The sequence below is a fragment of the Sinohyriopsis cumingii genome, chromosome 5 (genome assembly GCF_028554795.1).
Source record: "Sinohyriopsis cumingii isolate HCF-2022 chromosome 5, ASM2855479v2, whole genome shotgun sequence".
Classification (NCBI taxonomy): Eukaryota; Metazoa; Mollusca; class Bivalvia; order Unionida; family Unionidae; genus Sinohyriopsis; species Sinohyriopsis cumingii.
Genome location: NC_142965.1, coordinates 22,627,278 through 22,653,518, shown reverse-complemented (window position 1 = coordinate 22,653,518; position 26,241 = coordinate 22,627,278). Strand labels below are relative to the sequence as shown.

The following is a 26,241-nucleotide window of genomic DNA, read 5'->3' as shown; positions in this document are numbered from 1 at the left end:
TCACTACGATGTCTGCAGTGTGGCAGTTTATAGTGATGCCTAGCACTGGGGCATCATGCCTTAGACATGTAGCATGATGTCCCACCCAGTCACATTATCCTGACACCAGGCCGACCAGTCATAACACTAACCTCTTAATGCTGAATGCCTAGTGAGGCAGCTGTTAGTACCATTTTTGTAAGTCTTTGGTGTGACTCGGCCGGGGATTGAACCCACAACCTCCCGCATCTGAGGCGGGCACTCTAACCACTAGGCCACCAGAGTGGTGAGTTTTGGATGAAAATTGATAGCAAAGTGTATTTCATTACACAGTAGTCCCTGTTTTATTTAGATGAAAGCAGTGTATTTGCACTACACAGTAGGCCCTGTTTTGTCCAGATGAAAGCAGTGTATTCCATTACACAGTATTCCCTGTTTTATCCAGATGAAAGCAGTGTATTGCGTTACGCAGTAGGCTGTTTTATCCAGATGAAAGCAGTGTATTTGCACTACACAGTAGGCCTTGTTTTATCCAGATGAAAGCAGTGTATTTGCACTACACAGTAGGCCTTGTTTTATCCAGATGAAAGCAGTGTATTTGCACTACACAGTAGGCCTTGTTTTATGCTAAATAATGCTTGTTACAGGGTAAGGTAGGGGGTGCTGAGGATAACCAAGGGGTGCTGGCCTGAAAGAGTTTGGGAATCACTGGTGTAAGGCATTGATCATGACAGGTGTTTGATTTATACTCATGCTGTTGGCAATATTTTAGAACACTTGAGTGACCACTACTTATTGTCGGCATAGTTTTTTCTTTTGCTTTCTGTCTTTTTCATTTGGGGTACATGTACAGGTTAATTGATGAAGAAAAGAAAACCTTTCAATATGCAAACATTGATGGAGGCAAATCCACAAATTTAGGTTCCTGCAAAACTGTCCATTTTTACCATTGTAAGACTCTCCATGTGTATGACTACTGTAATCAGCATTATAAAGATTGGGCAGTGCAGTAATGTGATACTTCTAACATGTATTTCAGATAACTGAGTTTTTACAATTAATTTTCAGTGATAGGAATAAGAGATTAGTTGATGATTTAACAGTCTTTATCAAATTCTTCAAAACTCATGATGTCAGAAGTATTGTGAGATGACAGTCATTAAAAAATATTTTTGATCGTTTCAGAATTACAAGATGGCTGACCATGAAGACTACATTAGACAGCCTGCAGTTGAGAGTACTGTCCCTTCATCAGTCCCATTGGATCACAGCAATGGAGATGAAATAGACCATTCAGTTCCTCAGCCTACTGAGGGTACAACAGAAGCTGAAAATCCTGCCTCCCTGCCAGTACAGTTCCCAGAAGTGACTGTGCCCTCTGTTGGTGCAGTTATGGCTCCCCAAAAGGAAGAGGCAAAGGAATACACTGAAATGGAGGTAACCATGACCTTTTCTTAAGTTCAACTTTCAGTTACTATATGCTTCTTCCATAGTTTCAGTCATGATATCAAAACCTATTCTTTCCTTACTGGTTCATGTCTTATAAGGCTGCCTCTTTTGCAATGAAAAGATTGCCTTGTGTGAAGGGTCACAAATGGTATATGTTGATGGGGGACAAAGTGGTAAAATTACGTTATTTTTGGCATAGTAGAAAATCATGCCATAATGGTATCACCTATCTTTAGATTAGCCTTTTTTTAATCTGGGATGAGGGTAATGACATACTAACAAACATTATGTGACAGTACAAACACAAAAATAATATTTAAAAATACATGGATCAAGTATATCATTGACTTTTCTTTGAAATCTTGTTCATTTCGTCATGATTTGGTCTGCTTATACTTAAGAGTCCAGCTTGGGGAAGCAAGTGACAGATTATATATGTATGCTAGATATAAATTTGTTCATGCACTTCACTGCATGCAGTATAGACCCTTGTTGGTTGTTAATGTTCTTGAACATCATTGCATATGCTAGTCTTTCTACTTGTGATGTTTCAGGTGAAAAGTTTGGACCCAGAACTGTTAACACATTATGTTGTGGTACATTTAGTACAAAGTAAATACTTTAGTTAACGCATAATGGTACATGCTTTATGTCTACTCAAGACAAGGAATTATTACAAAGCAAGTTTCCCTCTCTTTTGTGAAATTCAAAATTTTTGTTTTTTTTAAGGAAGAGATACATTTTATGGAGCTGTAAATTCTTTCCTCCAAAATAATCTTGTATTCTAATGCCATAGCAGTTCTGCTTAGTCAGCTGTTTTACAGGGAGCTTATATTCTAATGCCATAGCTGTTCAGCTTAGTTTTAGGAGGAGCTTGTATTATAATGCCATAGCTGTTCTGCTTAGTCAGCTGTTTTAGGGGAGCTCATATTCTAATACCATAGCTGGTCGGTTTAGTTACCTGTTTTAGGGGGAGCTTGTACTCTAATGCCATAGTTCTGCTTAATCAGCTTTTTTTATGCTAGAATGGTTGGCAGAATGTCTGACTTCATATGTAATTGTTGCTGGTGTGATACCTGCCCATACCAGCTCGAGTCAGCTGCCTCTTTGTTTCCTTTGGGATGGCACTTTTTCTCATCATGTTATCACCAGTAATTTGTTTATAGTGCTGCTAAAACTAACACGCAAAAAATCAGCAGTATAATCTTAGGGTAACATCCACTTATGCTACAAATTGTCCAGCTTCTGCTAGCAGAAATGGATTTACATAAAGGTGTATAACATTCTGGCATTTGTTTTTAATGCTGCGATTTGACATCAACATTTTGACTGTCCTATACAATGAAATATATCATTATGCAGTTTGCAAAACCTTTACTTCTGTGCAAACAATAGATGTTTTTCTACATGCAAATTTGATTAAGAAATTCTTATGATGATGTACCACCAGAAAAAACTTGGACTTTTTGAGGGAATGTTTATGATATAACTGATTTTCATCTTATTTATTTATATTTGTGCCTTTTTTAAATATCTTTTACAGAAAATTAATATCATTGTATTTTATATTATAACTTTTCTCCGTTTTTGTTTTCTTTATTTTGAAGGTTTTATCATCACTAAATGTTAATTAGAATTCATTATATATACATTTTTAGATCTTAACTTTTAATAGACACCATTTGTTGTGCTGACATGTTCATTAAAAACATAGATAATTTCTTTTAGTCCTGTGTAAATTCTGGATAATTATATTTCATTGTGTGCTAAGCCTTTGGTTAAAATATATAATTTTTGGTACCAAAAGATGAAATATATCCACTATTTACATAGGAATAGAATGTTTTAAATTATATGCCAGACTTGCTCCAGAATCCAAGCCTAGAAGATGTAACTCGCTCTTCCGAACCTCATACCCTGGTCGGTAAATTTTCCTCACTTTCATAGGGGGATCATATAAATATAAGTGACTTAAGAGAGCATTAGGATTGGGTTGACCTGATCTGTGGCAGAAAATTATATTTTTATCATTTGTAAACTATTTGGCCCTAATTAAAAACAAATCAAGAACAATTCATCAATGCATCTGAGTGGGTTTTTCATTATTGTCAAGAAAGTAATGGAAATAACTTGGTCTAGTCAAATTTCTTTAGCAAAAATTAATTTCCGTGTATGAGATGTAATGGAATTTCTATTTGTTCCATCTCACAAAGTGCTCAGTTTTGTTGCTGCAGGTATAATTTTTATAGGCACACACAATCAAGTATCACATGGTCTGATGGGACTATACATTTGAAAACATGTGAAAACAGAATAATGAAAAATAAATGAAAATTATTTTGCCAGTAAGTTTCTATATTTTGCACTCAAGAATATAATAAATAACTTTATTTTTCTGTTTTCTCTGGACAGGTGTAGGCATGTATTTATACTCCCCCAGTTACTAGCTCTACTGGTAATTGACCAGAAGAGCTCATGATATGGTCTGTTGTCTGTCATCTGTCATCAATCCATTTTTTTTTACAGGTTTGCTATTGATTTTTATCTAAAACTTCTGGGAGTATTGCAGTGAAATTTTACACACACATTCGCTATTACTATTCCTCCGAAACTACATGGAGGATTACCCTGAAATTTTACACATTCATCCCATGGTCTAGTTGGTCCTAAATGAAAATGGTGCTGTCTGCTTGGACATCTGATATGGCTGCCATCTTGAAAATCTTGTTACTTCTTTTGCTGAATGGATGGTCATGACAACTTGGGACTGTCATTAAAAGACTTGTTTTGTGTATCATATATTGCACTTTGAGAACCTAGTATTGAAAAATTTGTTTTTCCTATTTTAATAACTGCTAAAATATAGTAGTGTGCTTTAAACCTATTCAGGCAGATTTTTCAAGTGCATGGGAGCAGCCATTTTGGTTTGTTTTGTGATTAGATCATGTACAATTTTCGCAAGTACATGAAAGTAGCATAGAGGTATGATAAGATTATCTCTGCTGTGCATGTTGCAAATTCATACAACTTCACCTTAAACATGTCACTCTCTCAGAAGTATATAATATCTGAAAAAACACCCCCTAACTGAAAATGATGTAGATCTGATATCCAATATGGCTGTCAGTGGCCATCTTGAAAATCTTATTGTTAGTTCTCCTACATTATGGTCCTATAAACATTGGGGATTTACTCAAAGACGTCTTATGATGTAGATCCTAAGTATGGTGCCAGTCTGAAATCCAGTATGGCCACCATGGCAGCCATCTTAAAAATTCTGTTATCACAACTCTGCCTGAGCAGTAAGACATATTTACATTGAGTTTTTACCAGGTGATTTAAATGCAAATGGTGCAAATCTGACATCCAATATGGCCACTTCATAGCTGCCCTCTTGAAAATCGTGTTATTGCCTTTTCAGAAATTTGTTATGAGGGATGAGAACTTTTGCAAGGTTACTTTTATGTAGACAAGAAAATTGTGGCCTGTAACTTGAAAGGATAGTAGTTCCCATTTTGTCTAAACAATGTTTACACAAGCACCATTTTCACTTGCCAGCGAGTACTATATGGGTGCATTGTCTTTTATCATGTGTATGTTGAAATTTATCAGTTAGGACCAAAATTAGCTTAGGCTTCTATGGATGCAACTAATGGAAGCAGACAGTACTGGTTTAGGTGATATCTTTTGATGGTTGCATCAGAATATAATTTCATTTGATGGAGGATAGGGCCTCAACAAAGAATACATTGTTTTGAACAAATCCCTGGACTCTTTGAAAGCATTATACAGGACTGTGATGAGTTTTTTGCTAATTCATCTGAATGGAATACTTTCCTATAAAGCTTGGGCTGAATGGTGAAAAGTGAATAAAACAGACTAAAACTATACTTGACTATGACAGGGAATACAATTTTAAAAAAACGGGAGTTGAGTTTCATTGGCTTGGAGCCAATAAGGACTGAACAATCACATCTTGTAATATATATATATATATATATATATATATATATATATATATAAGAGATGCCCCTCAACTACAGACAAAACCAGTGGATTGGTTGCAGGATAGGTTATCACAGGGAAAGATATACTGTTACTTTCTGCAGGTTGTTTTTGATAGAATTCAGGACGTCAAGTCCAGAGCAAAAGCGAAGCTGCAGCTTATGGTCAGTGCTCTCATCAGTGTGAACTGATGTATGTGTGACCATATAACTTTTCTCAGAGTTCATTTTCTCCTTATTATAATTACCAACACACTGACTCATGGAAAACAACAAATTACTTAAAGGTTTGCATAAACTTCAGTGTTTTCTCTCATCTGTACAGCAAAAATAAGACAATTGAATATATTTTACATGTCACAGATCAGTACTGCCTGTATTTAAATGGCGCATCTTAATAAAAGTAAATATATGAACAGTTCTGTTCATGTGGTGTTCTTTTTAACTATTATAAAAAGGACAGGTGGGTCTTTTATATGGACAAGTAAATTTTTTTATTGTCAGTGGACAATTTGATTTTGATAAAATTTCTTTATGTTACTGTATGTGTATCACAACAACTAAGTTGAAAATCTTCTTGTCACTGAAGAATATGAGATATCATTCAACACTCGACAAATAAAAGGAAGAAATGGTCTTATCTTGAAAATTCCTGTAAATTCTTTCACCCATTAGAGCGTCCATCCGTTTTAGGGAATCCTGTTTGTTGTAGTGAAGTTTTAAATTTGTAGACCATGTAAAACATCTGCTGATTGCACAAATTTGATATACCATAGAATTGGAAGGAATACTTTTTTTGTAGTTTTACATCAGGCCTATTTCTAAACATATAAGATTTTTTTTTGCTTGCTTTACTATAGCTTAGTTAATTAGACAAATAAAATGAATTAAAATTATAATACCAATTAATGAAAATTATTATACCAACATATCTTTGTTCAGCTTTCTTTAGTGAATGGAGGAAGCTGACAAATGTTTTCTTGACGGTCGTCTGCTTCGTCATCAAATATTTATCACCACTTATGTAATTTAAAAAATATATGGATCAAAGCACAAGACTCAGGCTGCCTTTAGCTCAATTCAGAGTCTAAAATATTGACAAATATTTGAGTTTCAGAATGGTCAGTAGTCAAGAATATGTGGATTATTATGTTGTCTCACTGATTAAAAGCAAGTCTTGGAGTGTATGCCTCTTGTGCTAAAGATGGTGGACTATCATAGCTGGACAGCCCACTTTGAGCTGTTCTTAAACATTAATTTTTTCGAAATTGAGAGGAAGCTTTTAAAGTTGAATGGAAAATGAAAGTAATGAAAATGGGGTAGAGGATAAATACATGCAGATTGTTAGATATAATGCCTGTGATCCCATCCCATAGGTCAACAAACTGTAGAGCATTTATTATCAAAATAAATGCTTATGCCAGTTGGATTAAATTACCAGCAGTGACCTTCAGAATCTGCTTGTTACTTTAAATAATCACCATGACTTATTTCCTGAATGTAAATGTTATCAGCTGTTTTACTTGCTATTAGTGAGGACATAGGAATACATTTGAGGAAATATCGGTTGTGTTTGCACTGAGAAGTTGAGATTTATATCAGTTCCTTTAGGAAGAAACAATAAATATTATGGAGTAAAGAAAGGCTAAGGAAATTAAATTGTATTCAAGGAAACTTTATTGCCTGAAGCAAACATGAGAAAAACAATGATCATAAAATGACTTGCGGGGGGGGGGGGGGGCAGGCATAGCACTTGGTATATATAGAACAAGTTTGTCAGCCAACACATTTCTAAAAGAAAGAAAAAAAATTTGCCCACAGAAATGAATGGATAATTATTTCAAGTTGAATTCATTCAAATTTATTTGAGCAGCCTATAATGTTTTGCTATTTTCTTTGCACCATACTGCTGTCAGGCAGTGGGTTTAACCTTTAACCTTGTTCTCAATATGCTCCCAGCATGGAAAATAGCTCTTACATGAGATTGTGAGAAAACTCTTTATACAGAAAATAAAGCAAATTGTTAGAGAAATTAGGTTAAATGAAATGAATTCCCTTTTGTTGGAGTATTTTAATCTTGTTACACTGATTGGCTGCTTCCTTTCTTCCCACGCCAGCCCACCATTGATGCTGAAGATATTGTCAAAAAAGCCGCAAGTGGGACACATTTTTGTTCCCTGCACATGCTGGAGAAGTTTGAAGAGAACATAGTTTGTGTGACATGTGAAGAGCTAATCTGTCCATTGTGTATGAGAGACCAGCATCGGGAACACCAGATTGTCAGCCTCAATGCTGTCACCGAGTTTCATGTATCTAGGGTTAGAGGCCATTTTGTTTTTACTCAAGCCTGACTCTTGGGCTTTAAATCTATATCCCATATTGGATGTAATACCTGCACTGTGCACCTTAGAAATCATTTTTAGGTTGAAGCTTGTCAAATTAAGCACATGGCTGGCTTGAGCAGCTGTTTTCCTATCAGCAGACATGCTGGGATTAAGATGTGTTCTCAGTAATATAAATTTCTGTATGAGTTTTGAATAAAAAGCAGAGTGGTATTTGCTTATTAAGGCATGTGCAGGTATTATGTTGAATATGGTACTGTGAATGCACTATTAATTTCATTATTACAAATTTTCATGGAGTTCATGGTTGCTACATCAATTTAAAGACTTGATGAACAGTTAAACAACTTTAAAAAACAATAAACCCATATTTCAGTTGGACACTTATCTACAAATTTAATTCTTGAAAAATTATAGTCTCTGAAACCTCCAAATTTGATACCCACATCAATGAAAGATTTAATAGCAAGTGAGGTTGGTGCTAGAATTTTCCAAGTGTTCACAAAGTCCAAAAATATTGACATATTGAATTCATGGTTGCTTAAGCAAAGGACATTCTGGATCATCCTCAGATTATTGTTTCTTATAAAACCAAGAAACATTTGATTAAATGAAAAATTTATTTCTCATGCAAGAGATATAATCTATACAACCACAAAATATGTTTTACTTCTACAGAGCACACTCAAGTAAAACAAATTGTCACTGTTGTCATACGGTATATTTTAATTAAAATACTACTATTATAAACTAAATTGTATCAGTTCAAAGCATTTTTAAGTATTATTTTAGGAGGTACTAGCATATAGATTTATCCTTGTCAAACGACAGTGGATTTATATCATGCTGTCACTCGCACAGAGTTATGCACTGTCAATGATTTTGACAATTAAGTATTATTTAAGGAGGTACTAGCAGAAAGATTTATCCTTGTCAAATGACAGTGGAGATTTATATCATGCTGTCACTTGCACAGAGTTATGAACTGTCAATTATTTTGGCAATTTAACATCTGGAAAATGGGTTAAAATCCTGCCATTGGATCAGCCGGATCAAAATCCATGGTGTGGCCTTGAGCAAGGTACTGTGCTCCAGTTGTCTCTGCACTAAATAACCTATGTGTGTTGCTGTGCAGTAAAATAAAATTAAATCTGTGCAAAGGCTGCGATAGGTCACACTTTAATGACGCTAATGGTAGCCATTAATGGTGTAGCATGTTTCACGTGAGATCATCATATACTGTGCTACATCATTTGACCTATCCGGCAGCCCAGTGGTTAGAGCAACTGCCTAGGATGCAGGAGTTTGAAACCCGGGCAAGCCATACCAAAGATTTATAAAAATGGCACTCAGCATTAAGAGTTTAGTGTTAGGACTGGTTAGCTTGGTGTCAGGATAATGTGACTGTGTGGGACATGATGCTACATGTCTGCGGCATGATACCCCAGTGCTAGACAACACTATAAACTGCCACGCTGCATACATGGCAGCGATATGACTAAAAAATTGTTAAAGCTTAGTTAAAAATCCAAAACACACACACACACACACGCACACACACATATGCATGTTGTTATGGGATCCTTGACCACGCCTGCTATCTTATAAAAGTGTAGCATTTAAATATGAAGGTCACCATATACTGTGTTACATTATAGATAGTAACCATTGCATTTAATGGAGTCTGTGACTACCTGCCATATTATGAAAGTGTAGCATCTTTAATATGAGGTCACCATGCTTATACGTAGTAACCATTGCATAATTTAATGGGATCCATGACTAGCTGCCATGTTTTACCAGGACCAGTATACAACTCACTGATTGGGGCCCTGAGTGACCGAGTGGTCATAAGCGCTCTCCATTACGGATCACTGCCATCTCACCTCTGCGTGGGTTCGAGTCTCAGATTCAGCCAATGTGGGTATGTGAGAAAGCTTGCCAGTAGCTTCTCGTGGGTTGGTGGTTCTTTCCGAGGTTTTCCCCAGTTCTTCCTCCACCATTAATACTGGCCTCCATGTATAGCCTATCGTGTGCTGAAAAATGGCATTAAACCCTACAACAACAACTCACTGATTAGAAACACTAGCTGCCAGATATCACCCATTGTCTTTTGATAGTTAAATAAATTCCAATGGTCATTTGAACAGTGAAATTGAAAGTACAACTCTGATGAATTAACCTACGTTCTAGAAATCAGAAACTGTTTACATTGGTGACAGGTTAGCTGTAGCAGTCTTCTTTTAAAAAGAAATTTATATTTTTTACCTTTCCATTTTTTAAATTAAGATATAATGTTTTGCTTGTATCAGTATCAAATGTAACACGAACCTTTCCTCTTTATTCTGATTCATTGCTGTAAAATATTATAGACGGTGACAAAGATAACTTAAGTGAAAAGATGTATTTTAGCAACTCCTATGTTAACCATGATTTTATGATTTAATGTATCAAAATGGGTACATGAAGTAAATTGAGTTAAAATTATTATTAATGTATTTTCCAGTGTGCTGAAGAAAAAAATATATATTTTTTCATGTATCTTGCATAGAAATTTGATTTTTTTAAAATGCAAATTGAATATTATCTTTTACCTTTCATTTTCTCCACAATTTTGCTTCAGCATTCAAATACACCAGTGCCATCTGATATTTTTTTACAATTAGAACAATGCCTTTTTTATATTAATGATGACGTGTAGGAGCAGTGTGGTTTTCAGTGGATGAGATTTTTAACAAAGCCACCAAATGATCCTGCAGTACAATGGTGAACTTTCATCTGCTCAACAGTAGGAAATTGGTGATATTTGGTAGACCAGATAAGGAGTTTCCACTACCCCAGTACGTCAGTCTCTGGTGTTGTACTCAGGCACATTATTGTCAGGGACCACTTTAAATATTTTTTATTTTCCATGTCCTTAATGACTTTTTTGATCCAGGGTGTTTTCTATACATGCAGTTTCTGACTTTTTTCAAAATGGTAACATATGGCACCAGTTTTTGATTTGATGTAATTTGCTTACAAATTAAATATGGTACGGGAGCCCCGAGTGGTCTAATGTACTCACCGTTCCGGATCACTGCCATCTCACCTCAGTCTGCATGGGTTCGAGTCCAAGGCTTGGCTAGCGTGGGTATGTGGGAAAGCCTGCCAGTAGCTTCTTGTGGGTCAGTGGTTCTTCCCTGGGTTTTCCAGGGTTCTTCCTCCACCTGTTATACTGGCCGCCATGTATAGCCTATCTTGTGCTGAAAAATGGCGTTACACCCTAGAACAACAACAACAATAAATATGGTATGAAAAGAGTTTTCATTAAATTACAGACATAAAGATCAAGAAATGGTTTCAGAGACTTTAAATTATGCTCTTTCATGCAATTTCAAGTTATATAATAAGAACATCAGCATATCCTTCATAATGATACTTCTTTGGAACCTTTGATGTTTTTTTCAGTGTCTTTTTATCATCAAATATATTTCGATGGTTTTTCAGAATGCTTTGCAAGAACATGCAGAAAAACTTGCCAGCTATCAAAAGACTGTCTCGGACATGTATAAAACCAGAGTGCAGCTTGTGGCAGAAATTCAGGTATTATTATTAGTTTTGCTGGAAACAAAAGATCCCGAAATTGTTTCATTTAAATGTTTGCTTGCCTGTAGGATGCATAGAAGAGCATATGCTACAACCCTGGTATTGGTGTCGACAGATGTACAAAGACAATTTTGAAGTTTCAGCTTTAACTCTTGATTAACGATGCATTTAAATTTCACAACCATGTGTTCATTACCTTATATTTGGCCTTAGTACATTTTTTTCTGTTTTAGTTGTTTGTTTTGTATTTTATGAGTTAAAATTGGGATTAAAGTTTCCATTTGCTCTGTATGGTTAAAGTTTCCATTTGCTGTGTATGGTTAAAGTTTCCATTTGCTCTGTATGGTTAATGTTTCCATTTGCTGTGTATGGTTAAAGTTTCCATTTGCTGTGTATGGTTAAAGTTTCCATTTGCTCTGTATGGTTAATGTTTCCATTTGCTGTGTATGGTTAAAGTTTCCATTTGCTCTGTATGGTTAATGTTTCCATTTGCTCTGTATGGTTAAAGTTTCCATTTGCTCTGTATGGTTAAAGTTTCCATTTGCTGTGTATGGTTAAAGTTTCCATTTGCTGTGATTGGTTAAAGTTTCCATTTGCTCTGTATGGTTAATGTTTCCATTTGCTGTGTATGGTTAAAGTTTCCATTTGCTGTGTATGGTTAAAGTTTCCATTTGCTGTGTATGGTTAAAGTTTCCATTTGCTCTGTATGGTTAAAGTTTCCATTTGCTCTGTATGGTTAATGTTTTCATTTGCTGTGTATGGTTAAAGTTTCCATTTGCTGTGTATGGTTAAAGTTTCCATTTGCTGTGTATGGTTAAAGTTTCCATTTGCTCTGTATGGTTAACGTTTTCATTTGCTGTGTATGGTTAAAGTTTCCATTTGCTCTGTTTGGTTAATGTTTCCATTTGCTGTGTATGGTTAAAGTGTCCATTTGCTGTGTATGGTTAAAGTTTCCATTTGCTGTGTATGGTTAAAGTTTCCATTTGCTCTTGTATGGTTAAAGTTTCCATTTGCTCTGTATGGTTAAAGTTTCCATTTGCTCTATGGTTAAAGTTTCCATTTGCTCTGTATGGTTAAAGTTTCCATTTGCTCTGTATGGTTAATGTTTCCATTTGCTCTGTATGGTTAAAGTTTCCATTTGCTCTGTATGGTTAAAGTTTCCATTTGCTGTGTATGGTTAAAGTTTACATTTGCTTTGTATGGTTAAAGTTTCCATTTGCTCTGTATGGTTAATGTTTCCATTTGCTCTGTATGGTTAATGTTTCCATTTGCTCTGTATGGTTAATGTTTCCATTTGCTCTGTATGGTTAAAGTTTCCATTTGCTCTGTATGGTTAAAGTTTCCATTTGCTCTGTATGGTTAAAGTTTCCATTTGCTGTGTATGGTTAAAGTTTACATTTGCTTTGTATGGTTAAAGTTTCCATTTGCTCTGTATGGTTAATGTTTCCATTTGCTCTGTATGGTTAAAGTTTCCATTTGCTCTGTATGGTTAATGTTTTCATTTGCTGTGTATGGTTAAAGTTTCCATTTGCTGTGTATGGTTAAAGTTTCCATTTGCTGTGTATGGTTAAAGTTTCCATTTGCTCTGTATGGTTAACATTTTCATTTGCTGTGTATGGTTAAAGTTTCCATTTGCTCTGTTTGGTTAATGTTTCCATTTGCTGTGTATGGTTAAAGTGTCCATTTGCTGTGTATGGTTAAAGTTTCCATTTGCTGTGTATGGTTAAAGTTTCCATTTGCTCTTGTATGGTTAAAGTTTCCATTTGCTCTGTATGGTTAAAGTTTCCATTTGCTCTATGGTTAAAGTTTCCATTTGCTCTGTATGGTTAAAGTTTCCATTTGCTCTGTATGGTTAATGTTTCCATTTGCTCTGTATGGTTAAAGTTTCCATTTGCTCTGTATGGTTAAAGTTTCCATTTGCTGTGTATGGTTAAAGTTTACATTTGCTTTGTATGGTTAAAGTTTCCATTTGCTCTGTATGGTTAATGTTTCCATTTGCTCTGTATGGTTAATGTTTCCATTTGCTCTGTATGGTTAAAGTTTCCATTTGCTCTGTATGGTTAAAGTTTCCATTTGCTGTGTATGGTTAAAGTTTACATTTGCTTTGTATGGTTAAAGTTTCCATTTGCTCTGTATGGTTAATGTTTCCATTTGCTCTGTATGGTTAAAGGTTCCATTTGCTCTGTATGGTTAATGTTTCCATTTGCTCTGTATGCTTAAAGTTTACTTATAGAAGGTCTAGTGTATAGTTTTTTAGGAAGGAAATATGCATTTAAAGTTATACGTCTGTGTTAAATAGCTTGTACTTGGCCTTATTTAACATGTTTGCCCAACTTTGTTGTTGTTTTTGCGGTCTACTGGAAAAAGTTTGAGGTAATTTGAGGATGGCTTTCGATTGTCGTAAAAATCATGACAATATCCACTATGCCTGATACACTGCAGGTTACAGAGCTTGATTGGATTCTGATACACTGCAGATCACAGCTTGATTGGATTAATGTCCACTTTAATGGTGTGGGTTTTTAAAAGTATATGGCCTGGTTGAAGCCTGGGAGAGGGGAGGATTACAGTTACTGTCATTTAAATGAAAATACTATGAGATCTTGTCAAACCTGTCCTTGGTATCTCGATACTGAGATTTTGAAAATGGGCATTCATTGGCCACTACAAGGCTCTCTAGGGGAGCTGTAGGATACTTGTAATCAATCTAATTCCATGTGAAGTCTTCATTTCTCAACAGAAATTTTCCTGTGCTACATTCTGGTTGGTCAAAATTGCTGGGAAAAGAGCTAAGAGATCAAATTTAGTTTGCATCTGTGTCTAAAATCGTTATTTGTTTGTCCTTGTACTTGTTCAGTGAACAGCCTTTTTGTTGATGTAAGGTCTATCATTATTGGGCCATCAGTCTCCACTTAATTAGTTTTCTTATTCATTTTTCTTCATCTTAGCTACTGTTAAACAGATGACCAAATGTGATGGTATCCTGGCATGAAAGCCTTTCAGATTTATTCATGTGCTTCTGATCTGTCATCAAATATGGCTGCTGTTACAGAAAATATATCAGAAAACCATTTAACAGAATTTGGCCAAGAATGACACGAAGCATCCTGGCATAGAGGATTTTCAGTTGTAGCGGAGAAATGATGCTTATGTGCAGTCAAATTTGAAGAAGATACAGACAGTAGGAAACCTAGTGGTCTTCATTACAGTTGAAATTAACAGTATCAGAATAGATTTCTTCAGAAAGCATCCTTCTGACAAAGGTCTCATGGCCAGCTGCTCTTGCATTTGGCCGTTAGGCAGATATCAGCCAGACGAGAGTTCTAAGGCCTATTAGGACATATTTGCAAGGTTCTGATGTAGCTCAAATCAAAGGCCCAGTTGGACCTCTTTGAGAGGTTTTGATGCAGTTTAATCTGAGATTTATTTTTTGACCAATTCGAGAGGTTTCTATGTAGTTAAAAGATTTGAGTTTGACTCTAATTTCTGCAGTAAAAATATATCACATGGCCTATGGTCCGAATAGGATGCTGTAATTTCATTGAATTTATACTAAAAAATAAGGGCAATTTTCAAGGAGTTTTTATAATGGCAGTGGTCACATTTAATTTTAGGTGCTTTTATAAATAAATATAAAATTTGGAATGGAGAATTATGTTGTATGGGAATGAATGTTCATGCTTGAAGATGAATTCATATATTGAAAAGTGGAATCATATTCAGTCTCTGAGCATATAAGGTTTGGCATTTAGGCCTGAAGATGATAAATGAATTCAAGGTTTGGCGTTTAAGCCTGAAAATGATATATGAATTCAAGGTTTGGTATTTAAGTCTGAAGATGATATATGAATTCAAGGTTTGGTATTTAGGTCTGAAGATGATATATGAATTCAAGGTTTGGTATTTAAGCCTGAAGATGATATATGAATTCAAGGTTTGGTATTTAGGCCTGAAGAAGATATATAAATTCAGGGTTTGATATTGAGGCCTGAAGATGAGTAGTGAAGCACCAGTTTCATTCATCTACGATAAACTGATGGTTTATTTGTTAACACTTAGAGGCAGGCATTCTGTAAGGAAAGTTCCAGATGCTTCCATAGAAAGTCTAAGTCCAAGATTTTGCATCAGATCAAGTTGATCTATGTAAGCTTTGCATGCTTGCATTATTGATCAAGTTGATCTATGTAAGCTTTGCATGCTTGCATAATTGATCAAGTTGATCCATGTAAGCTTTGCATGCTTGCATTATTGATCAAGTTGATCTATGTAAGCTTTGCATGCTTGCATAATTGATCAAGTTGATCCATGTAAGCTTTGTATGCTTGCATTATTGATCAAGTTGATCTATGTAAGCTTTGCATGCTTGCATAATTGATCAAGTTGATCTGTGTAAGCTTTGTATGCTTGCATAATTGATCAAGTTGATCTGTGTAAGCTTTGCATGCTTGCATAATTAACAATAGTCAGATTTGCACTGTGTCCTGTATAACTGGAGTTTTGTATCTGCTTTATTTTTCAGCTTTATAAAACAGCTGTTAAATATATTTTGGGCACTGATAATTTGTTAAGGTTTATATAAATTAAAGATTCATAAAAAATATATTGTTACTAAAATTTTGTGATTTACTTTATATAATACAAGCAGTAATTTATTTTTCAGACGTCTGCAAAGAAACTAAATGAGACAATAGAAAAGTCCATTGAGGAGCTGATTGCAGAAGTAAAAGGTACGGATCTGGCCTGGTCATTGTCTTGCTTGTCAAAAAGCTGTAATTCTGAACTATTATATAAAAGCAAAAAAAAAAGTTATTATTGTCTTGACATATTAAGAACTTTATGGTGGGCTTGGGTATTGCTAATCTAAAGTTTTGTGGATTCTGGATCTTAACCTGTGGTTATTATTTCATTATATGCATATAGGAGCCAAAGGTAATTTTATATATATTAAATGTAACTAATGTAAAGTTAAATTAATATGTAAATTTTGATATGTTGGAAACAGTTAACAAGACAAAAGCATTGAAGTGTGGAGTACTTGGATATGAAGTGGATAGTAGAATGACATCAGAGTAAATCAAGATATCAGCCAGTTTCTTTGTTGAATATTTTATCTGATTAGATTAACATTAAGAAAAACTTGGATACCTCCTAAATCAAGCTCTCTTGAAAAGATGAACATTCTGCCTATAGCTCAGAAGGACAAAGGGGTGTAACTCTTGTAAATTACCTCCCAAAGCCCTCATCCACAAGGTAAGTTGCTTTTTGCCAGTTTATACTTTTACTTGGGACTGCAGCTACAATTCAGCATGATTTCTGAACCCGTTGACAATTAGTCAGTGTTGTAAGCCAGCCATTAACATTGATAAGCGATATAGTCAGCCATATGTTATGTTCATACATCGTTTGTGCATTTTAAGAGAATTTATTTTTTCATTATTGACCTGTTCATTGACCAGTAAGTCTCACATGTCAGTTATATTCATCTGTCTGAATTACATAGTAGTCACTATATTTCATTTATTCATTGGTGTAATATGTGTTTTCACATTTCTTTCATCTAACTTGTGTATGTTTACTTCATTTTGGTTTTGTTCTTTCTATCATTTCAAATGAATTGTGATAAATGTGAGAAGTGCGTGCACTTAAGGGTCACTGAGGACAAGCATGAGATGTGTCTATGATGCATCAAGTGTTCAACCACTAGTCCATGTATTGACTGTCATACATCGGGGCCCTGAGTGGCCGAGTGGTCTGAAGCACTCTCTGTTACGGATCACTGCCATTTCACCTCTGCCTGCGTGGGTTCTAGTCTCGGATTCAGCCAATGTTGGTATGTGAGAAAACTTTCCAGTAGCTTATGGGTCGGTGGTTCTTTCCGGGGTTTTCCCGGGTTCTTCCTCCACCATTAATACTGGCCGCCGTGTATAGCCTATCGTGTGCTGAAAAATGGCGTTAAACACTACAACAACAACAACGACTGTCATACATCAAGTGTTTGACTTCTAGACCATGTATTGGCTTTTATGCATCGAGTGTTTGGCTTCTTGTCCATAAATTGGCTGTCATGCATCAAGTGTTTGACTTTTAGTCCATGCATTGGCTGTCATGGATCTAGTGTTTGACTTATAGTCTATGTATTGGCTGTTATGCATAAAGTGTTTGTCTTCTAGTCCATGTATTGGCAGTCATGCATCAGATGTTTGACTTCTAGTCCATATATTGGCTGTCATGCATCAGATGTTTGACTTTTAGTCCATGTATTGGCTGTTATGCATCAAGTGTTTGACTTCTTGTCCATAAATTGGCTGTCATGCATCAGATGTTTGACTTCTGGTCCATATATTGGCTGCCATGCATCAGATGTTTGACTTTTAGTCCATGTATTGGCTGTTATGCATCAAGTGTTTGACTTCTAGTCCATGTATTGGTAGTCATGCATCAGATGTTTGACTTTTAGTCCATGTATTGGCTGTTATGCATCAAGTGTTTGACTTTTAGTCCATGCATTGGCTGTCATGGATCTAGTGTTTGACTTATAGTCTATGTATTGGCTGTTATGCATCAAGTGTTTGTCTTCTAGTCCATGTATTGGCAGTCATGCATCAGATGTTTGACTTCTAGTCCATATATTGGCTGTCATGCATCAGATGTTTGACTTTTAGTCCATGTATTGGCTGTCATGCATCAGATGTTTGACTTCTGGTCCATATATTGGCTGCCATGCATCAGATGTTTGACTTTTAGTCCATGTATTGGCTGTTATGCATCAAGTGTTTGACTTTTAGTCCATGTATTGGCTGTTATGCATCAAGTGTTTGACTTCTTGTCCATAAATTGGCTGTCATGCATCAGATGTTTGACTTCTGGTCCATATATTGGCTGCCATGCATCAGATGTTTGACTTTTAGTCCATGTATTGGCTGTTATGCATCAAGTGTTTGACTTTTAGTCCATGTATTGGCTGTTATGCATCAAGTGTTTGACTTTTAGTCCATGCATTGGCTGTCATGCATCAAGTGTTTGACTTACAGTCTATGTATTGGCTGTTATGCATCAAGTGTTTGTCTTCTAGTCCATGTATTGGCAGTCATGCATCAGATGTTTGACTTCTAGTCCATATATTGGCTGTCATGCATCAGATGTTTGACTTTTAGTCCATGTATTGGCTGTTATGCATCAAGTGTTTGACTTCTAGTCCATATATTGGCTGTCATGCATCATATGTTTGACTTTTAGTCCATGTATTGGCTGTTATGCATCAAGTGTTTGACTTCTTGTCCATAAATTGGCTGTCATGCATCAGATGTTTGACTTCTGGTCCATATATTGGCTGCCATGCATCAACTGTTTGACTTATAGTCTATGTATTGGCTGTTATGCATCAAGTGTTTGACTTCTTGTCCATACATTGGCTGCCATGCATCAAGTGTTTGACTTATAGTCCATGCATTGGCTGTTATGCATCAAGTGTTTGACTTATAGTCTATGTATTGGCTGTTATGCATCAAGTGTTTGACTTCTTGTCCATATATTGGCTGCCATGCATCAAGTGTTTGACTTATAGTCCATGTATTGGCTGTTATGCATCAGATGTTTGACTTTTAGTCCATGTATTGGCTGTTATGCATCAAGTGTTTGACTTCTAGTCCATGTATTGGCTGTTATACATCAAGTGTTTGACTTCTAGTCCATGTATTGGCAGTCATGCGTCAGATGTTTGACTTCTGGTCTATATATTGGCTGCCATGCATCAAGTGTTTGACTTCAAGTCCATACATTGGCAGTCATGCATCAAGTGTTTGACTTATAGTCCATGCAGTGTCTGTCATGCATCAAGTGTTTGACTTCTCATCAATGTATTGGCTGCCATGCATCAAGTGATTGACTTCAAGTCCATGTATTTGGCAGTCATGCATCAAGTGTTTGACTTCTAGTGAATGCAGTCTGTCATGCATCAAATGTTTGACTTCTAGTCCATGTAGTGTCTGTCATGCATTAAATATTTTACTTCTAGTCCATGCAGTGTCTGTCATGCATCAAGTGTTTGACTTCTAGTCCATGCAGTGTCTGTCATGCATCAAGTGTTTGATTTCTGATCCATGCATTGTCTGTCATGCATCAAATGTTTGACTTCTAGGCCATACAGTGTCTGTCATGCATCAAGTGTTTGACTTCTAGGCCATACAGTGTCTGTCATGCATCAAGTGTTTGACTTCTAGGCCATAAGTGTTTGACTTCTAGGCCATGCAGTGTCTGTCATGCATCAAGTGTTTGACTTCTAGGCCATGCAGTTTCTGTCATGCATCAATTGTTTGACGTCTAGGCCATGCAGTGTCTGCAGTAAATGGGTAAATGGAGTTGTGCTTGAACATCTTGCATTGAGGGTCAGGAGAAGAGGTGGTCATCCAAACTGTCAGATTCAGATGTTTAGAGTAATCGCCCTCATTCTGAATTTATAGCAGGCTTCAGGATGGCTCCTCCCACCCACATGGTGGCTTCCAGCTCAACTCGGATGGTGACTGTCATGTTCTGTAAAAATAGACCCTGTCCATGCTTTATTTGAATGTCTCATGCTACAAAAGCAACATGGCAGATGTTACTTCTGGGGATTTTGCCACCAGGTCATCATCACTGCTGTCTGCTGGTGAATTGGAGAAAACTTGGGAAGATTTTTCTCGCTTTTGGTAGCCATTGAGTACTCTGCCTGCCTGTTCATGCCCTTAGTGCCATTAAGACCAGACACATGAGGTTACAGTCAGACTTACCAGCCATCACAGTTTGTAACATCAGTACCAACAATTGTAAGCTGTCCTGGCTGCCAATGAATCCATCCTACCACCATGGTTATTGGTATGCTGATCAAGGATCAATGATAAACTGTCAGACCTCTCAGTGTTTGACAGTTCTGTCTGTGAAGCTGCTTATGGCTTTCCAGCTGCCATGTCTGCCCATCCATTTTGCACAGTACTCACCATCTTGAACCCATGCTAATCTGGATACAGTGGGGATGCCCTTGCTTACCTATCCAGTGAGCAGGTCTCAGACCTTGCATGGAGATGATATAGCATCCAGCTGCTTTGTGGCATTTTGTATCTGAACATGGCAGCTTTCTGAAACTTGTTGCCTTCCTTGTACCCTCACTGGTGAATCAGGCATATAAGATAAATGCTTCTGTTGATGCCATGGAGGGAATTCAGCAACCATTGAAGATTCCAGAAAATATGTGGCTCTTTCTGAAGAAAAAAAACCAAGTCCTCGTAATGCCAGATCCATTGGTGAGCCAGCTGCCATTGCCTTTCTCACTGTAGTGGTACCAATCCCACTCTGACTTAGCACTTGGACTGCTGGATGTCCCAATGTACATAAAAATGTAATTATTGTCACTGTGTCTGTCCCTCTGTTTTACAAGATTGATAGACAGGTGTTGAAAACTGCATCCAAATCCAAGCTGATGAGGAATGTTGTGGTGACTCTCTCCCTGTTAGACTTGACCACTTTCCATTTGGCAGATAAAACTAGAAGCGATCATAGATCTGTGTAGTCAAGGTGGGTTATTGGGCTGTTAATATGATGGCTAATGCCGTTACTACTTTCTGCAGTTTATATTTTCTTTCCCTTTAATTACATGTAGTGGCAGTCGTCTACTCTTTTCTTTTAGCTTACTCATTCTTTTTGTTGGTGCTAGCGTGGGTACGTGGGAAAGCCTGCCAGTAGCTTCTCGTGGGTCGGTGGTTCTTCCCTGGGTTTTCCAGGTTCTTCCTCCACCAGTGATACTGGCCGCCATGTATAGCCTATCTTGTGCTGAAAAATGGCGCTAAACCCTAGAACAACTAGAACTTTTTGTTGGTTACGATTTGGAGATTATAAAACTGGTTACCTGTTAGTTTTTCTTGCTCACCCCTTATTTTTGTTTTTTCTAGAGGTAGTGCTAGAAAAGGAATGGTTGTTGGCAAAACAACAAAAGAAATTCGTCTAAACAGCAACAATTGTATGAAGGTCATGTGAATTTAAAATGAACATAGTCTCCTCAGTTGTACAGACAGGGATGTCATGGGGGGGTTAGGGGTGGAAGAAAACCTAGTTTCTCCTGCCCCATGCCTTCTGGTAATGGCATTAACTCTCTGTTCCATACGCCTGCTTGCCAATCACTTTCCCTTTTGTCATTCTCATTCATGACAGCTGTCACAGATAATCCCATGAAAGGGGATATTTGGCAGAAAGAGAGCATTTGCTGTCAAAGTGGGGTATGTTTATCAGAAAGAGAGCATTTGCTGTCAAAGTGGGGGGAAGTTTGTTAGAAGAGAGCATTTGCTGTCAAAGTGGGTAGTGGATATAATTTGAAAGCCGATATCCTTAAGGTTTTTACTCTCTACTGTTTCTGGTAACAAAGGTTGATGGGAACTGAATTTGCTATAGACTTGATGGGAACTGAATTTGCTATAGCCTTGATGGGAACTAAATATGCTATAGACTTGATGGGAACTGAATTTGTTATAGACCTGAGCCAGCTCAATCAATTTATTGTTACTCCATAGTTCAGAATGAAGATGGTATGGTTGGTTAGCTGTCAGCATGGCATCAAGAAACAATGATGAGTCTTAATTTGAGCAATCTGTATTTTCATAATCACCCCATGCCCCCAATATCTTGACTGTTTCTTCATTTTGGTTGATATGTGCCAATTCCATGCCTGTTCAGCTTGATGCTCAGCTCACAGCAATTACAATGTACTTAGACAACATTCTGTAGAAACATTTGGTTAGTTTTGTTGTTTCAGGATATAAAACATCTCCTCTATCACAGTTTGGGGTTGATAGAAAACGGACAAATTGAATCTTGTCATGTCTAAGTATGAAGTTTGACTTCAACCAAAATGCATTTGATCACATCAGTCAGGTTGACAATGCATCAGAGTTAATTTCTGCCAAGACTTATATTTCAGTGAGGAAGTTTCTTAGCTCCTCTTTTTTCTCATTTTAGTGGCTGAATTGCTCTGTCTTGGCTGTCTATACATTTGACAGATGACATACATATAGGTCATCAGATTATGATCTTGATCAAAATCTGACAATTCTGTTCCAGTGGCAGAACAGGAAGTGGTCAGAAGCGGGAATACCCCCTGAGACCTCCCTGACTGATAGTTGCATATCTGCATAGATGCCAGTTTGTTAGGTTGGTGGGGGGGGGGGGCACTTTCTGCCCGGCCTATTGACAGTCAGCAATGTGTGTACAGTACAAAAGAAGTAACTTCATATAACTGTCATGGAAATTATGGACATTCTATATGCTTTCTGTTCTTGGACAGATTGAAACACTGTATGATTGTACAAATTTTGACAACTCTGTGGTGGTGATGTATTTTCTCATTTGTATGAGTGTGTGTGCGAAATCACTACAACATTGTGTTATACTGTGAGAGTTTCACTGTTGGTTCCATTTTGCCACATACATTCTGTGTATTCCAGACAGGCTAAATGTCCTGACCATTTTGTATTGAGAAGAGTCCAACTGCTTCATACAGAGTGTTGCATACCTTGGGACTGCCAGATGATAGTATTGCAAACTGACCACCTCTGTCTCCATTTCTGGTCCCAGAGGCTTGTCAAACATCTGGTAGGGGATGTGGGCCTACGCCTTCGCTACAGCAGTCTTGTGCTTGAAGGTGGTCCAAACGTGAAGGACAGGCTTAATCAGCATGAAAAAGAGTACAGCATTTCACTTGTGAAGAGAATATTGACAGCTAGAAAGTCATCCACATTGAAGGCTTGTGGCACTTTTTATTGAATGGTGTCAGGACATCATTTTCCATTTAAAAAAGTTCCTGCCAGTTGAGGTGGGAAATCAAGCGAGTGGGTTATTAAATCATAGTATTCCTGAAGATCTCAGCTTATGAAATTCAAGTGATTTTGATGAGTCTTGCATTCTAAAATAATATTTTGATTTGAAACATTACGGTCAGTTGGCTTGCAGGCTTAGTCTACTTTTTCCGGTGTGATTAACATAATATGGTATTAGAAAAGTGAGAGTTGAAACTCAATGGGTCAGTGTTGTCAGCAAACACTATTTATGACAGCGGAATCTTAGTTCCAGGTATGTGGTTCACTGGCTTCAGCCGGGAAACTTTTGTCAGTAAGGCAACACCCATGTGCAAGAGGTTGGCTTGCACAGCAATCGTCCATGCTTTTCCATTTGTGCTGCCTTCGTGTGAAGAGAAGATGTCATTATTATTTTCCTGTTTGCAGTCTTATTGCTCCTGAGGGGAGAGAAGGGTAAAGGTTGGTTGCTCATTCCTTTCCTCCTCCTTTTACCCTTTTTCCTAAAGTTAATGTAATCGGATAATGTATTGAATGGAGAAAGGAAATTCTTTACTAAGTTGGTATTATGAGAATACTTACCTGATCATATTCCTGTCAATCCATCCCACCGTTCCCTAAAAATGTGAGCAGTTGGTGTTGGTTTTGCTCAGGCTTTAACTGGTAAACATTTGACATATGTATGCCACTTGCCTGATGCGAGGGGAGATAATATGTAAGAGTTACTTCCCTTACCTCCAAGGTATGTGGTTGGAAAAATGATATTTTGTGGTCTTTTTCATAGGGCTGGATTCAGGAGAAAATCAACGTTTTTTCTCTCCAAATATTATTGTGATCAGTATGTATTCTTGGAAAAGCATAGTTTACTTAAAGATTGCTTTTCTATTATACTATATCAGCAAAATCATTGTCTAATGGCACATGAGTAAGCTATTTATGTTTTGGAAATTTCAGCATGCCACACGTAACATTCAGATTCTTAAAATGCAGATGTTTGAAATGTAATGATATGCAATAAACAAGTAAGTAACATACAGTAAATAAATAAATACAGTGTAAATATCCAGTGACATGTGGAACTACATGATATTACATTGGAGTTTTTTATGGAAGAAATATTTTAATGCTAAGATTTGAGCTTTCAAAATCATATTTACTCATAGCAAACACTTTATTAATTCTTATGTAAACAGAGGGTGAAGAATTTATGGTGATTTGTTTAGCTATGGGCATGCATGCATGCATAAATATTTTTAAAAAAAATAGTACTGACACATTGATATTGACCAAAAAAATTGTACTTTACAGTGAAATGCCTTGTATTTTACAAATGATTGAAAATTTTGCCTTGATTTGGTAGTTTCATGTTTTCCTGTTTGTAGAAATGTATTGTTCACACAGTGTAACATCTGGAGAATAAATGTAAATGCTTATTTTTTAAAACTGATGATTGTTGTATGTGCAGTGATTATTGAAGAAACATGCCCTGATAGAGGTATTTGTAAAGTGATGATGGTCATATGTGCAGTGATTATTAAAGTAACTTACTTGCCCAGATAGATGTATTTGTAAAGTGATGATGGTCATATGTGCAGTGTTTATTAAAGAAACATACCCTGATATAGGTATTTGTAAAGTGATAATCATATGTGCAGTGATCATTAAAGAAACATACCCTGATAGAGGTATTTGTAAAGTGATGATCATATGTGCATTGATCATTAAAGAAACATGCCCTGATAGAGGTATTTGTAAAGTGATGATGGTCATATATGATGTGATCAAGTAATGAAATGTACTCTGATAGAATTACACTTCTCCCAGGGTAACTTGCTTTTAATGTGAGATCAGATATGGATCCCAGTTTCTTTCCTCTTGAAAATACCAGAAGATTGGACCCCCTTATTTTGAATGTGATGAAAATCACAATCAGACTTGGCATGTGTAACTTTGATATATCAAACAAAGACAGCAGTTAGTGTCTCTAGATCTGTGAATTATGAAATTTGAAACTTTTAATGATAGTCATATATTATGGTAAATTTTCTTTAATAAAAGAAAATTCTCAGTACATACTAAATAACATTATATTATAAAATATCAGTAAATTTAAATGTATTTAATACCTAATGGTGGCAATGCTTCAGAAAATAAATACCAACAAAATAAGTCTTGTCAAGTGAAATTCATGTTTCTTTTTAATCTTGGTTTCAGTATAATCATCATAAATGTGATTTGTCTTCTTGTATTCAAACATGAGAGGTGTCAATTGACCATCACATCAGTGCTTGGAGTTATTTATGTGAGAACTTAATTAAGTACCAACTCAGTTTTGATCTCTGACTTTGTAAGTGTTGGTTACATTATTACAATGAATCATTAGTTGACCTGCAATGTTTCATTATGTTCATTAGTCTTTCATATCAAATCAAGTAAAGAAGTTAGCGAAAAAAAGTTAAAATGGTAAATTCTACCAACGGAGGAGCTAACAGCTAATGTAGTGTGTTAAGTCAACTTATTTGATATGACTAAACATATAACATTTAAAGTATCTAACATTAATCAGTGGTTTAACATACTCATTCATATATGTGATCCATGATAGTGAAGGAACCAAGCAAGGTGCATGAAAAGCTTCACAGGTAGGGTTATGGTGAAGAAATGAGTTGCAACTTTATAGTGAACCTAAAATTCCCAAATGGGCTCTAAGGTTTGCTCAAGGATGAGCAGAAATAGTACTGTAACTTGGAAAGAAATCACATCATCATTATTTTACTAATACTTTTTTTTAAAGTAAAGTTTTGGAGGTGATGTTTTTCTAAATTATTGTCATTCTATTGTTCTCTTTTTAAATATAAAAATCTTATTTTGTTCTAAATCTGCAGTAATATTAAACAGTGACACAGTATGCAGTGTTTTTACTAGTAAACATGTAATGCATGTAGAAACCACTTGTGAGGTTTCAAACGCTCTTTCAGAGTTTGGATATATTGAAAATGAAGGCAATTTATGCAGAAAAGTTAAGAATTTAATTAGAAAAAGCTATGTATTGACAGTTGTTACCAA

The 26,241-nt window shown here is 36.2% G+C and overlaps 1 protein-coding gene across 2 annotated transcripts in view; it reads left to right on the top strand.

The window, feature by feature from the left end:
• Positions 1-26,241, top strand: part of LOC149798772 (uncharacterized) — a 98,064-nt gene that overhangs the window by 10,736 nt on the left and 61,087 nt on the right. For both annotated transcript variants that reach the window (XR_016421027.1, XM_089957645.1), the window contains exons 2-5: positions 1,165-1,416; positions 7,550-7,750; positions 11,264-11,359; positions 16,023-16,089. Coding sequence is in view for 1 of the 2 variants with exons in the window: in XM_089957645.1 (XP_089813771.1) it covers positions 1,174-1,416; positions 7,550-7,750; positions 11,264-11,359; positions 16,023-16,089 (607 nt within the window). In the remaining variant the exon portion in view is untranslated. The remainder of the gene's footprint in view (positions 1-1,164; positions 1,417-7,549; positions 7,751-11,263; positions 11,360-16,022; positions 16,090-26,241) is intronic.